Source organism: Chroicocephalus ridibundus, chromosome 1 (genome assembly GCF_963924245.1).
Source record: "Chroicocephalus ridibundus chromosome 1, bChrRid1.1, whole genome shotgun sequence".
Lineage (NCBI taxonomy): Eukaryota > Metazoa > Chordata > Aves > Charadriiformes > Laridae > Chroicocephalus > Chroicocephalus ridibundus.
This window is the reverse complement of record NC_086284.1, coordinates 31889348-31905105: the sequence shown is the minus strand read 5'-3', so window position 1 is coordinate 31905105 and position 15758 is coordinate 31889348. Positions and strand designations below refer to the sequence as shown.

Below are 15758 nucleotides of genomic sequence, written 5' to 3'. Positions count from 1 at the left end.
GGGGGAGAGGGCGGGTCCCCGGGCGGGTCCCCGCCCACTCTCTGAGGCAGCGCCGTCGGCAGCCATGGCAGCCCCGCCCTCTATGAAGCGCCTCCCGCTTTTATTCCTCAGAACACTGGTATTTGTTAACAATAACATCTCAGTAGGAGGCCTGTTAATACCTCAAGAGTGTCTTTAGACTCCGAGGTGTTTATCTATGGAAATGCAAGCAGCAGGTAAGGAAGTGTAAGTAAAATGTTGACTACAAGATGTTCTGTAACAGAAGGAAATGCCTCAAGATAGACAAAAAACAGCTAAAGCTTCTTGCAAAGCATAGAAGTCTAGGGCAGTTCTGTTGGCAGAACGATTTCCACCATTTTGTTTTCCCTGCTGGAAGAAGCATTTCCTCTTCAGACTTCCAGGTTAAAAAAAATAAGATGACTCCATGCAGCCCCAGTCACTGCCCATGACAGAAAAGAATTAGCACAACACAATTGTTCTAGGCAGCACGTGAACCACAAGACACAGCAGAGTTAAATCCTCCACACCAGAGAACCAGAAGTGCCTGCCTAAGCCATGTCCTGACTGGAACGTGTTTGATCCTGGGTTACTCCTAGTAGTACTACAAGTGCATGCTTAGATTTGCTCATCAGTGATCAGGAGGGTTCTCTAAAGAAAATGTAGATTAGTTTCTTGTTAGATGCAAAGACTGTGTCCTTTCTGCAAAAAAGATCATTCTGGCTAGCCATAAGGACCAAGGTTTGTTTAACAGTGGGATCTGAATGCTCAGCTAACGTTCATGTAAACTCTACATACTGAAGATATGGAAGCACTCAGCTTCCACTGGATGTGAAAAATTTCACTATGTTCTGCTCCAACAGTTCACTTCCAAGAATAGACTAAAATAATTTTCAGAATTCAGTCTCAGGCCTATAGCCATGTTCTACAATTAATTGCCAGCCTAAAGCCCATAAATAAAGAACACACACAACTCAGTTAATCAGTTTAATAGATCTGCTGTATTACAGACTAAAGCAAACCAACATCACAACAGTCACATAGCAATTAGTGTATCAGATTTTACTCTAATGGATATTACTTAATCATGAATAATCCCAGCAACTAAAGGGATTAAACTCAGTTTTGTTAAAATACCTCCTAAAAAGGATACAAGAGTTTAAACTTAGTGTACATCTTACTAGCTCGTTTCAGTTTTCAAAACTAAATGTTGCTGTAGTAGACATTGCCCTATTAGAACACCTATAGTATTTTTGTTTCTTAAACTAAAAGTTAGATTGTGCAATTCTAAAGAATGTATAGGAATTGCAGCATGAAAACAGTAGATATTCACAATATACTACAATCAAGCTGTTATATGAAGTGTTAAACCTAGTCCTTAATTCAATATTTGATGAATCATATTTAAAATGAAGACACTGATGTTTAAGTACTAAACCAGACCACATTTACCAGAATTTTAACAAGGCAGAAACTTATAAATTCAGAAGTTTAGTGACTCAGGCAGTCAAATTTCATCTTAAGTGATCCACACAAGTTTTAGATAGCTCCTCTCTCAAAGCTGCTAAAAACAAACACCCCCCAACTCTCCTTAAAAAGGATGCAATCTTTAACCCCTGTGTGGCATTAATGCTGCTTTTTACTCTTCTACTTCAGCACTTGTTTCTTTGAGTGCATTGCTCTCTCTGTGGATAAATGCAGTGGCTTTTGATTCCAGTTCTCCCAGCTGTTCAAAAGGAGAGGCACATGGATCTTGATCTTTAACAGCATCCGACAGCTTGAACATCTTCTCCCGAATGCGTTGAGAATATCGCAAAGGGGTTACAATTTTCAGGTATTTAGCACTGGAGTCATTTGCCTCATGGTGCATCCTCACACTGAGGAAAATAAAAAAAAAATATCACTAAACATAGGCACAACTTCATACAAATTACGTCTGTAGCATCTAGCAGAAACAGCAAGTCACAATTCCTATTCAGCTCTTTCCCATTCCCATATCCAAAGGAAATGGGCCCTTTCCCATTCATACAGTTAAAACCAGATATGCAACTCTCTTCTTGGGCAAAATGCTTCAATCTGGGAAAACTCCTGATAAGATTTTCCAAAAGAAGACTCCCCCCCATTCCATCGGGAGAAGCTTCTTCCTGCTATGAGGAATAGCAGACAGCTGCCAGGAGTCCAGCTTCATCAATTGCCAAAGGTGAGCACAACTTTCCGAAGTCTGCTGGCTTAGAAGAAACCTCATGGCAAGAAAGAATTTGAATGTTATCTGTTTTGTCCTGAGATCACTACCCAGGTTTTTGCCTTGATACAATTAAGATAACCTTTACAGGACAGTTACATCTTGTTTACTTCTGTGTTGTATGACATACAACCACATGTACATTTGAAAAGGGGAGGACTGTAGACACCTACTTTCTCTTTACCTAGCTCAGTGTAGAACTGCTACTGCCATGTGGGCTGTGGGAGGGTACCCTAAACCTGGAATTTATGACTCTGCCACAAAGAGGTTTGACTACTCTGTAATGAGGCATTCAAAAAGCAAAACAGTTTGAGTTAATAGAGGAATTTATTTAAAAATACTTCCTTCTGAAGGAAGGTGTCTCAAGGACTAAGTTCTTGAGAGCTTTTAACTAGGTGCTCACAAATGCAATGCCTCCCTGTTTCAACAGGACACAAACATTATTATTGCCCCAAACACTGCAAACTTTCCATAGTTACCTGAAATAATCTTACCTTTCCACATATGCTGTGGTAGATGGATTACATCTCAAATAAGATGCGTCATTCTCCTTCTCAGGAGAATTAACTGCTTGGGCTATATCTTGTACCTCATCCTCATTTTGCTCTTCTGTTTCACATTTTCCTTTCTTTTTTGTATGCTCTTTAGTCTTGTGCTTTTTAGCCTTTTTCGGCAAGATCTCTTCTCTTGGTTTCAAGTCTAAATCCATTTCTTCTTTGATTGCTTCACTGCTAGTCTCTGCCTTCTTGTCATCACTTTCTGCTTTTTGGTCATCATCAGAGCCAAGATCCTTGAAGGTCTCCTGAACCTGCTCTACAGATGAATTTGGTTCCTTGCTGACTTCCACTGCCACACTTGAATGAGTTTCTGTCACAGATTCCCCTAAAACTGCAATATCAAAGAAAGTACAGCTGTGATTAGTTACAACTAAAGAGAATTAATGTTTTAGAGAGAGTTCTGAAATCTTAAAGCTTTACATGAGAATGAAAATTAAGTATGTATTGAGTCTGAGCCACAACAATTTAAGTAACTAGTAATTTTAGTCCCCTTCAAGAACCTGTAACCTGAAAACTCAGGCTAAGTATATCCTGAGAAGTCATTCTCTTCCTTCCCAAGTACAGCAGCTCTGAACAAGTATTTCAGTCAATTTCTGTGATCAAATACTTGTCAGGTTATGTTATATCGAACTGGGATGTATATGGTTACTTTGCTTCCAAAATTGAAATATTTACCACCTTTAATTGACACTCTGCCATGACCATGCATCTGCTAGTTAAGGAATTTGTGTCAGAGGCAATGATTTTTAGCTCACAAAAATGTTTCTATTTACTCTTTGATTATTAGGCTAAAATAGCTGGACAACATCGCTTTGATAGAGTTTAAGTGGAAAGTTTGAATATGAAAGCATCTCCACTACTCATTTTAGCATGCCCACAATTGAAAAGGATTAGCTTAGTCAAGGTTGTTTTCAAAGACAATTGAGTACAAAATGATCACAGAGAAGTTTCCATGAAATAGAATTTATTATAGGCCCAAATTGTTTGAACTGTTAGTTTGTGTTGCCTGTCAAGCCAGACATTTAACTAGAATAGAGTACTCAGACTTACCATCCTCAGACTTGAGGCGGCTTTCAGTATTTTTCATAGTATCTATTAGTGTGTGTCGTAGTTCATCTTTAGGCTGAAAAAAAAAAAGTTTTATTGTTTTAGAAAAAACAGTTCCCAAATTGATCACCATTTCAGCTTATTGGGTATAAAAGTTACAAGGAAAGTGGTACAGACCACATGATGTTTGTGTTACAAACCCTTTATTTAATGGTGTTCACACACAAGTCAGAACACAAGTGAATCCTGTATCTGGTGCACTACGGCTGTATTTGATGCCCTGAAATCTTGATGGTATTAAAGCACAGGAATTAAGTCCATCAATAAATGTAAAATTAAATTCTGTTTTGGGTTTCTAGTTATACAAGAAGTTTCAGTCCTTATTTGTTCTAGGCAGAACATCATATGGTATTTTGATGATGCTAAACCTTTCTTCTTGAAAGTACAAAGTAACAAAGCAAACCAAATCCAATTTTTTTATATTCGAGTAGGTCACATGGATCTCCTACTATAAAAGGATTTATTAAGATCAGAAGTAGTTGTATTTTATATACCATATTTCCATGCCTTTGTTTTGTTAATCTCAAACCTCAAGACAAGTAGCTCACCGTTGCTCCTGCCAAAATGGCCTCCTCGTAGACTGCAAGAAGCTTTTCAAGAGGGCCCATCTGTTCAAGACGCATACAGCAGATCCAATATTTTGCAAGCTTTTTAACCCCAGGAGTGCTCTGTGTCAGATCTTCCAACATGGCACGTACTTCATTGCCTTGACATCCCTAGAGTCAACACAAGAGCAGAGATTTAAATGCAGTGAACATTGAGGTGCTGTATTTTAGCTGGTTTTGAACTAGAAAGCAAGTCTGTCTGTCTTTCTTTGGAGAGTAACCCTGAGAGTTGAAGATGGCAAGTATTTCCAATCTGAACTATGAACTTGAGCAGAAGAATTGTCATTCACCTATTCTTCCAAATGAGAATTATTTATACAGCATTGTAAAGTAGAAGGGATAGTAGAATGCATAGACATCTTCAGAACTACTTAAAAGAAGCTTTTTAAGAAGTCCAGGCAAGTTTATGTAAATGCAAACTTGTTTTAGATTAATTACTTCATAGCTACTCTCATTACATTGTAGCTTTTCTACTTTGTTATGTTATCATTATTGCCTGATCTTATTGGGTATTTCCGTAAGTTCGTGAAGCTTAAGTGAGAACTAATTTCTTCAGGTGTCAGCAAACAGCTATGATATTGCTTAATGTGGGGAGCAGTTAGTCCCCTGCATCTGATTCACAGGTCCAGCACGCCCGTAGGACTTGCATGTTGTAGGGACCTTTATGATTAGAACTTGGTAGGCAATGGACTGAGTACCTGTTCGGTTAACTGCAGACATTCCGCAAGAGTCTTGTTGACCTTTTCACTATATAATACATGGTCTAAAGAATCACCAGAAGAGAATAGTTCTTCTTTGCTTTTAGACTGGGGTCCCAGAAGCACAGATATAGGAGGTCTCTTCATCACTTTTCCTCTAGATGCCCTCCATTCATCCAGGCGAGCTCTGCATTTAAGAATATTGTTAGCTGAAGTGACAGATGTTTTATTTTTTACATTGACTGACAATAACTACGGTAAATCACACAAAGCCATACTTTCCAGATAGTCCTCAAGTCCTTACCCTTTAATCGTAAAAGAAATACAGCTGTCATTTAGACCTGCATGGAAATTTCAGAACCATGCATATCACTATCTGCTTTAGGTATCTATCAGGTCAGAACTCCTTAATCTCTCCCTTTCTAGCAGCAACAAGACACTTGGGCTACAGACTCTGTTTTTTCAAGGGAGGGTACAAAATGCTTCCAATTTATTCGTCTGTGCCACCTCTCTTCCCTAGCCCCACTTCAAACCAGAAAACTAGAAACTGTCTCTAAAGACACAAAACATGGAGAGCAGCCCAGAACAACCCTATCACAGCTTTTCAAAGCTGAAACTGATGTATAAGTGTAATTCAGTCTTCATATATATTTAATTTCAGCCCCATCCCCCTAGACCACCAGTTTTTGGTAAACATGACTTTCTACAAGGAACTCTACTAAGGATACTAAATAACTTTTAGATTATGAATCTTCACCCCATTGTCTAAGCTGCATTCACCAAGCTGAAAAGTGTCATTGACAAGTGTTCTCCTGCAGTCCATAAACACACTCACTTCTATATGCATCCTGCATCACTGTTTTTCTTAAAGCAGTGGCATGCATCTGCAATTCGCTTAACAGGATTATCTGTCATGCTTAAGGCTGTCACAACACTTAGCCTAAAAAGGAGAGCTTGAGCAATATACATTTTAAATTTATAACCGCACAGGACAAGCTGTAAACCTGAAGAGCTGCTGCAATTAGTCTGAATCCTGATTTTTCAGTATTAAGGCTACTGTTTATCTGCTACCCTTGGGCACTCAGGTCACTTATTTTTCAGTGCATCTACAGCAAGAAATAAATCAAAAAACATTGTTGAAAAGAAGGTCTAAATACCTCCCAAGATCGAGCTACAACAGTGAGTAATTCAGTTACCTTCTCTCTACTGCTGACTCTGTTGGCAGAATAGATTTTCTGTTGCTGTAAGTTTTAGACTCCTGTCCCAACTTTGTACCGGGAATAGCAGAAATTGGTTTTGCTGGAGCTTTGGATCTTGCATCTTCGCGAAAATCTGCACATTTCTTCCCTCCTAGTGCTCTGCAGTCAGAATTGTTAGAAGCAGCCTTCGGTGGCTGTGATCCCCTTCCGCCCATCATTTTTTGAACTGTTACTTTCTTTGGCATGACAGCAGATGTCAGTTGCCATTTCTTCAGACTGGACTGTGAGTTAATAGCAGCTTTATCAGATGGTTTGCTCTGGAATGGAAGGACACCTATTGGTTTTACAGGATTAGGGTTGTTTGTGCCTTTGATGGTCTTCAGAACTACACTACATCTGCTCGTGGATGAAGACGTTGCTGCTGGCTTGGTGGCAGAAGGAAGAAGCTTTTTGTCTAGCAAAGAACTCTTTTCTGCCTCATTTCTTGGTGCTTTTCGGAAGGAGTTTATCTTGGATTGGATAACTTTGCCACGATATGTACCAAGCACTGGTTTCTTTGGTAGACAGACACTTGAATTTTCTTTTTCTGCAATCAGTTGCTTCTGTTTCATGCTTTTTATTTGCAAGAAGGACTTGCTAAGTGACACATGTTGAGATTTTACTTCAGTGACTTCATCCTTGCAAGCATGATCTTCAGGATTATAGTTTGTGCCCGATACAGAATTTGTCACTGTGACTGTGGAAGAGTTTAAAATAACATTTTTTTCTGAGGTTCCACTGGATCGGTCCCATGACATTTTATTAGCATTCTCTTTATTTTCCTGAAATCAAAAGCACGTCCATGGAGATGTTAGAAGTACATTGGTGCTGCATGTTACTTGTTTCCAAAGAGGCTTTCACTCATTTACAGGACTAAAGTGATTTAATAGTAAATGCCACTTTAAAAGTTTCTACAGAAGTAGTGTATATATACTGGGTAGAATATTTGTCAACTATTATTGCAGAATTCACATTAAAAAAATAAATCAGATAGGGATTATTTAAACTCTGCCTTGGAAGTAAGAAGACCTAACCTGAGGGCTACGCTCTTCTTACAGAAACAACTCTCCTAAAGCAACTGCTGGCTTTTAACTGCCAAAAGTCACCTTCTAAGGAGAGCCATAAAGTAGAAATTTGCTTTAGGCAGTCAGAAGCAGTATCTGAGTTTGCATACCCCATCACTTAATGGCAGCACTACTCCTCCACTTAGCGCAGATAGCCTACTAACACAAGGTAGTGAGTAAAGCCTTTAATTAGGGCATTAGGATATGTTGCCAGAAGAGGGAGAATTTTTCTTACTAATGAGTTGCAGGATGCTGTAGTTAAGACTAGACACATGAGTTTTATATGGCCTTACTACTGCCTAAAACTCTCAACCATACGTTCTCTGCGTAACCCTATCCCAGAGGCCATGAGAAGTGGGACCTAGTCTTGTAATCCAAAGATGATGTTCTACAGCAACTAATTCAGCATTATCCAGGCAGCAGCTTATGGAAGAGTGAAAGATCCAAAGGCAGGGGAAAAAAAAAAGTGTGAATGACACATGGAAGTCTGCAGAAGCTGATACTCTTCTCCTTTAGGGAAGATGCCCTTGAACTGTAACAAAACTAAACCACATCTCATTTCCTCGTCTGTCACCCAGGCTTAGAAGTTAGATTTGACCAAGCCAATAAGTAGAGCTTGAGTACAAGGGCTGTTATTTCAGGAAGCTATGTAGTTTAACTCAACTTCAAAAATCACACGAGACCAAAATATCTCCCTTCAGGAAATTTCTAAAAAAAAACTTCCTTCTCACTTTTAGAATTTTTCCCCTCAACACTCAGTTTGGAAGTTCTAAGGTTTTTGCTTTCCTCCTCAAATAACCTCAGGTCACTCAAATATTTCAGAACCCAAACTCAAAACCATCTAACATGAACACAGGTTTTCTGTCTAGTTTTTTTCCTCACCTTTCCCTGAGAACAGGTCTGGAGAAGAATCTGTATTTTCTATTTCTAAGCAGTACAACCATGCACATCTTAATTCTGGAAAGCAATACAAAATGATATAGGGAAAACATTCCCTTGAACTCTGATTAGGTATTGGCATCTATTTCTGATTACATCAGATTTAGGAGCATCACAACTGAAAAGCCACACACATTCAACAGTCAGTTCTGTTAGTTGTTTGGGTTTTTTCCCCCCCAAGTAACAGAGTACAATAGAAGAATTCTCTACTCTGACAGAGGACTTTGCTCAGATTTTAATAACTTACCCAAAGACTGAAAGTATATCCAAAAAGTTCTGAGAGTCTCAAAAAAGCTGTTAAAATTCAATCATTATTTCACCAATAACAGTATCCTCTTTAACCAGACAGGTACAAACTGAATATCAATATGATCCATTACATGGAGCAATGTGACGGCTCTCCAACAAGCATATAATAAGGAGTCACTGCATAAAGTTTTAAGAAACTGCACCTCTGCACCTGCAAGCTTCTCATGGTCTAGAAGTCATATAATTTAATACAGTTTAAGTGAATGGAATGTTGTAGCCACAGAAACAGAGTGCCATCAGTATTTGAATATCAGTCAAAAACTTACCATTTCTGGCTTTGGAGATGTTGAGAGCTGTATTTTGTCTTGCAGTTTATTGGTAGTTGCTCTCCTAGTTCTGCTGCTGTTTAAAAAAAATTAAAAAAATCTTAAATCATCCTTGCAACATAACAAAGAAATGTCGTTTTAGAGTAAGTTCACACGGTCCAGATGGCAGTCTGCAGGCTGAACTCACGCTGAAGCATTTCTGTTCAGCTTATATTCTTCCTCCAGAAAAAATAAATGGCTAAGCAACCACTGATCAGGGCCCAGGCTGCAAAGCATCCCTTCTTGCACCATAAATTGCTGGCTAATAGAGTGGAAGAAAAGAGAACAAACTATTTACTGCAAGTTCCATTCTCATGTTTAAGGATGAGCACCAACCTGTCTGATGCATCTGCTACAGAAGGTCAAGTTTCTGAATGCTGCAGTTGAGCGGGAAGAGGGAGCAGCACAAGGAGTTTGAAGCTCAGCTACTGCAATCGTCAGAGGCCAGGCCATTTGAGGCGCGTCTGAACAAGGATACATAGTTCCTACCACACTGACAGGTTCCAAAACCTGCAGTCAGGCAGCAGAGCTGGCATCAGGCTACCCAGTGAGTAAGCCATCAAGACCAGTATTGTCTCCTAGCAACTATGAAAATATATTGACAGCTCAGAAGAAAAACAACTCAGTTTAAAGTTACGAATCAAAATTCTTCCTCAAATGCTTCATGATTCGTTATGTGAAACGTGTGTCACTATTGCACGTGACTGAAAATTAACATTTCAGCTAGCAACTGATATGTTTGCATCAGATGATCTTCTGGAAGCTAGCCAAGTTGAAAAATGAAGGTACGTTACCAAAAATAAAGATAATTAGTGACTTTAAAATGCTGGAGAAAGTAGTTTGCATCATGCTATCACCTCCATGTCACCTATGATAGAGAATACATTCTAAGGGAACTGATCAGAAGTCATCGAATCACAGAACCATTCAGGTTGGAAAAATCAAGTCCAACCATAAACCTAACACTGTCAAGTCCACCACTAAAAACCATACAGAATCACACAGAATCTTCATGGTTGGAAAGGACCTTTGAGATCATCGAGTCCAACCAAACAACCTACAATCTCTGCCACTAGAGCATGCCCTGAAGGGCCATATCTAGACGTTTCTTAAATACGTCTAGGGATGGTGACTCAACCACCACCCTGGGCAGGCTGTTCCAGTGCCTGACCACTCTTTCAGTAAAGTAATTCTTCCTAATATCTAACCTAAACCTCCCCTGCCACAACTTCAGACCATTTCCTCTGGTCCTGTCATTATTCACATGGGAGAAGAGGCCAACACCCACCTCTCTCCAACCTCCTTTCAGGTAGTTGTAGAGGGCAATGAGGTCTCCCCTCAGCCTCCTCTTCTCCAAGCTAAACATGCCCAGCTCCCTCAGCCTCTCCTCATATGACCTGGTCTCCAGACCCCTCACCAGCCTGGTAGCTCTCCTCTGGACACGCTCCAGCACTTCAATGTCCCTCTTGTACAGAGGGGCCCAGAACTGAACACAGGACTCGAGGTGAGGCCTCCCCAGTGCCGAGTACAGAGGCACCATCACTTCCCTGCTCCTGCTGGCCACGCTACTCCTGATACAAGCCAGAATGCTGTTGGCCTTCTTGGCCACCTGGGCACACTGCTGGCTCATGTTAAGCTGGCCGGCCACCAGCACCCCCAGGTCCTTTTCTGCCGGGCAGCTTTCCAGCCACTCTTCCCCAAGCCTGTAGCGTTGCTTGGGTTGTTGTGACCGAAATGCAGGACCCGGCACTTGGACTGATTAAACCTCATGCAGTTGGCCTTGGCCCATCGATCCAGCCTGTCCAGGTCCCTCTGTAGAGCCTTCCTACCCTCAAGCAGATCAACACTCCCTCCTAGTTTGGTGTCATCTGCAAACTTACTGAGGGTGCACTCAATCCCCTCATTCAGATCATTGATAAAGATATTAGACAAAACTGGCCCCAAAACTGAGCCCTGAGGGACACCACTGGTGACCAGCCGCCAAGAGGATTTCACCCCATTCATCACCATGTCCCTAAGTGCCATGTCTACACAACTTCTAAATATCTCCAGGTATGGTGATTCCACCACTTCCCTGGGCAGCCTGTTCCAGTGCATGATAACCCTTTCAGTGAAGAATTTTTTCCTAATATCCAATCTAAACATCCTCTGGCACAACTTGAGGCTGTTTCCTCTTATCCTATCACTTGTTACAAGAGACTGACATCCAACTGGCTACAGCCTCCCTTCAGGTAGTCAGTGTGGAACAGCAATAGCTTCTCAAAAGGGAAATATCTGCAAAATAAAAGCATTAGTCATACCCACATACATGATGGCTCTAAACAATGAGTTAACTGAAGACTATGAATTTAATAACCAGAGAAGAAACTGAAAACAAGGAAAAGTAAAGTAGATCAAATGCTAAATTAAGATTATTGGTACAATGAAAGTAGTTAGGGCTGGTTTTCTAACACAACATAGCTTTCTACAACACGAAAGCACTTACTTTTTCCTACTACTCACAGCCAAGTCTTTGACAGATTATATTTATCCTTGTAATTTATGCATGTTTTATACTCAAAGGTCGTTGTTCAGTTAGATTTGTACGAACAAGTAGCTCTGTGCTGTTCAACACGGGATGATGCCACCTCGAGTATACAAAATGGTAAGCAAGACTTCCCATTTAGATGGGAACAAATTTCAGACTGAAATTTACCAGGTGCAAAAACATTAAAATAAGTGACAAAGCTACACCATGAACTAATGTTAGAGCTAGAGCCCTCTGTACTCCTTTACACCACTGTCTTCTCTAGAGAAACTTCTCCTGCTTATTGGAAGGTCTTATATTAAGTTGTCCAAACTTCAGACAACAGCAGGAGGAAGATCTAAATACAAGTCAATAAAAAGAAGCACTACTAATTGGTGATAGGTACCCACATTCTGCTTACAGAATATTATGCCTACCTGCTGGCCATCACACAGGCTGGGTTTTATTACAGTATATTTGCTTTTAGCAGGAGATAGTGAATTAGTACCTATAAAAATACAATGAAGCTAGATCAAGTGGATTGTAAACACATGCAACATAGCCGGAGTAGAAAGAGGAGAAAGTTATTTACATGAGGACGTTATAGAGGCAAACAGCTAAGTGACATCTGAAATGAGAGCTCTGCCATGAAGCTATACTGTCTTGTCTTGGTCTCTAGAGGAACAGATAATACACTTCATGAATTGAATCTATTATACATTTGCTTCACAAAAACTTTTAGTATTTGCTAACAACAACAGGACTTTAGGAAATCCATGTGGTCACCAGTCTTGTTGCATGGTCTCACCTTTCTCTGCAACAATTGCTGTTTATATCTTTCCCACTAACCATGTACATTTCTAAAAAGAATGTAAGCCATAGTAGAAATACTACCTGATTGATCCCTCGTTTTCTTGAATGGACACACCAGAAAAGGTCTTTTTTCTTGATAGATATTCTTCAACTTTTTGTCGCCTTTGTTCTAGTGGGTTTAAAAAAAAACAACAGAGTTATTACATTTTCAGCTAAAATAGTAATGCCGGACAAACTTTGTCTCTTCAAAAAAAGGAAGTGCAATTAGAAAAGCATCAAGACATTATAAATCCACATATACACTGTGGATTAAGTCTCTAGTTTAATATTCATATCTTCTGTCTTACACATTCTCTCATTTCTTGAGAAAGGCTATATTCAAGGGGCAGATTAACATAATTTCACAGCTATAGAAGATGGCTGTTTTGCTGCATTAAGCTAAAAGAAACACGACTTTGTGATATCAGTCCTCTTCAATATATTCATCAATGACCTGGACGAGGGGATAGAGCGCACCCTCAGCAAGTTTGCTGATGACACAAAGCTGGGGGGAGTGGCTGACACACCAGAAGGCTGTGCCACCACACAGAGAGCCCTGGACAGGCTGGAGAGTTAGGCAGAGAGGAACCTTATGACATTCAATAAGGGCAAGTGGAGGGTGCTGCACCTGGGGAGGAATAACCCCATGCACCAGTACAGGTTGGGGGCAGACCTGCTGGAGAGCAGCTCAGCTGAAAGAGACCTGGGAGTCCTGGTGGACAACAGGATGACCATGAGCCAGCAATGTGCCCTTGTAGCCAAGAAGGCCAGTGGCATCCTGGGCTGCATCAATAAGAGTGCGGCCAGCAGGTCAAGGGAGGTCATCCTCCCCCTCTACTCTGCCTTGGTGAGGCCGCACCTGGAGTACTGTGTCCAGTTCTGGGCTCCCTGGTTCAAGAGGGACAGGGAACTGCTGGAGAGGGTGCAGCAGAGAGCTACCAAGATGATTAGGGGACTGGAACACCTCTCTTAGGAAGAAAGACTGAGGGACTTGGGTCTCTTCAGTCTGGAAAAAAGACAACTGAGGGGGGACCTTATCAACACACATAAATACTTAAAGGGTGGGTGTCAGGAGGATGGGGCCAGGCTCTTTTCAGTGGTGCCCGGGGACAGGACAAGAGGTAATGGGCACAAACTTGAGCATAGGAAGTTCCACCTAAACATGAGGAGGAACTTCTTTACCCTGAGGGTGGCAGAAGACTGGAACAGGCTGCCCAGAGAGGTGGTGGAGTCTCCGTCTCTGGAGACATTCAAAACCCGCCTGGACACGTTCCTGTGCAGCCTGCTCTAGGTGCCCCTGCTCTGGCAGGGGGGTTGGACTAGATGATCTCCAGAGGTCCCTTCCAACCCTATGACATGAAGAAGTCAGGCTCTTTCTTTTGCCTGTCCAGTATTTCACATACTTACTGTTGGTTCAGCAAGCACCAACTTTTCACTTGTGACACTAGTGAGGTAAGTATGGCACACGTGAAAAACACCATGCACATGAACCCAGCTGACCATCTGTGAAATCATTTACTTCCTTCCCATTGTCAGTTGGGCATCTGTGCTAATGTTGGACCAATGGGAGCGTTAATAACAGCACAAAATGATCCTGAAAAGGTCTTAAGCCAGCTGTCAGTGCCTTAATACAGAAAGTAATCCAGAACAGGATACTATTTCCCATGTTTTTGCTGGTTGACCACACACCAGAGACTTGCATCCTTTGTGACAGGATCACATCTTTTTCAGAGACCTTTCCGTATTCACAGAGGGAGCTAGTGATCTTGGCTTGCTGGAAGGAGATGGGTTAAGACAGTTCTGCCACCTAAAACAAGGTAAAGCTTGCTCACACAGTCAGTCTAGACAGTTAAGACTCCAAGTCTTAGAACTGTTTCACGTGCAGTGGGATGCAAGAGCAAGGAGTTAAGGCATTATCTTTGACTCAAACAGTTTCTTTATGGCATTCAGGAACTCATGGCACTGCACCATCCACCATCATAGACAGGCTTATTCAGCAGTGGACGTCATCAATGCACTCACATATAAAACCCGACTTCTGCCCCTCCTAGGCAGGCATGTGTCCCCTTTTGAATCTGTTTGCACCTGTTCTTTATCTTTCATATTGTGTCTTGCCCGTTGTTCTTGATTCACACTTCAGAAATCTCTGCAAGGTCCATCAACACGTTCCCTCAATGCTGAGATACTTCTGTATTACTGAAGTTCAGAGAGAGTACAAATTGCTAAAATATTATTGCCTTTGAGGACCTGAATGTTAATCCTGAAAAGAAGGATGCGCTTGATTGCATGGTAAAAAGCTGTCATCCCACAGAATGGGGTAATTACCCTCAGAACCTCCTCCTAGTATAGGAGAGCTGAAAAAGGCAAGTTCTTTCTCATGCACTGACACACCAAAGCCTGGAACACAGAGCCCGCAGAGACTTATGCTTGCAGCAACGCTGCATTTCACTTAGGATATAGTGCTTTTTTAGCACTATATCATGTGCTAGCATGATATAGTGCTATTTTTAGCACTATATCATGTGCTAGCATGATATAGTGCTATTTTTAGCACTATAGCATGTCCAAGTCCATGCTAAATGGAGCCAGAGGGCCAGCGTACATTACCTGCTTCTGAAGAGTGGTACACCAGAGGTCTACCTGCCAAGGGTTGCTATACAGCACTGAGCATCCTACAGCCTCTTTCTGCTTCAGGAGCTCGGGTGTCACCGATCCCAAACAGCAAAGCCCCATCAAAGCGATTCGGTTCGTTTAACTTGCAGAAGCCAAACCGGTCGAAAGTAACAAACAGAAGAGTGCAGGTCTAGATCCGAGCATTCGCTTATTTCAATAGGATGCACTTGAGTTAAGGCGCGCCTTTTACAGTGAGGAAAGGCTTTCACTCCAAAAGCCCTGCCTGGGGTGGGGTGAGCCCCGGTCCTGCGGGGGAGCGTGGTGGGTGTTGGGGAGAACCAGCCCCAGCCCTGCCTGGGGGCTGCAAAGCCTCATCGACCCACTCGTACCCGTCACGGTGGCGGGCGCTGCTGACAAGCCCCACCCAGCCTCCGACCCCACCTGAGGCGATGCCCTCGTCTCCCGCTTCCCGGGGAGAGCGAACGGCTCCTCCATCGCCCGCCGCTGCCTCAGGCAAACGGACAGCCCCGCCAGCGAGCGCCTCGGCTCCGCGCCGCCGGGAGCGGAGGGTAGTTCAGCCCCTCGGGGCTGTGTCTCCCGGTGCCCGCCTTACCTCGGTACGCCGGCTCGGACCTGCGGCTAGCCGGGAGCTGCGGAGGGGAACGCGCCGCCATAGCCGCCCGCGGTATAAAGGGGGTCGCGAGGGCCGTTTGAATCACCCGCCGC

General features: G+C 42.1%; 1 protein-coding gene across 3 annotated transcripts; it reads right to left on the bottom strand.

Moving 5' to 3' along the window:
* Positions 1-1001: 1001 nt before the first annotated feature.
* Positions 1002-15747, bottom strand: CKAP2 (cytoskeleton associated protein 2). 3 transcript variants are annotated; one of them, XM_063341516.1, is made up of 9 exons: positions 15646-15747; positions 12462-12549; positions 9023-9098; positions 6403-7226; positions 5207-5393; positions 4452-4619; positions 3847-3919; positions 2734-3127; positions 1002-1874 (listed from the first exon to the last, which is right to left on the bottom strand). In XM_063341516.1, the coding sequence occupies exons 1-9, from the start codon at positions 15704-15706 to the stop codon at positions 1637-1639; spliced, it is 2109 nt and encodes a 702-aa protein (XP_063197586.1). In that variant the 5' UTR covers positions 15707-15747; the 3' UTR covers positions 1002-1636. The 3 variants fall into 3 exon arrangements, with proteins under 3 accessions (XP_063197586.1, XP_063197670.1, XP_063197750.1); XM_063341600.1 differs by lacking the exons at positions 12462-12549; positions 15646-15747 and adding an exon at positions 9398-9619; XM_063341680.1 differs by lacking the exons at positions 12462-12549; positions 15646-15747 and adding an exon at positions 9398-9619 and having other exon boundaries at positions 9023-9095.
* Between the last annotated feature and the right edge of the window lie 11 nt (positions 15748-15758).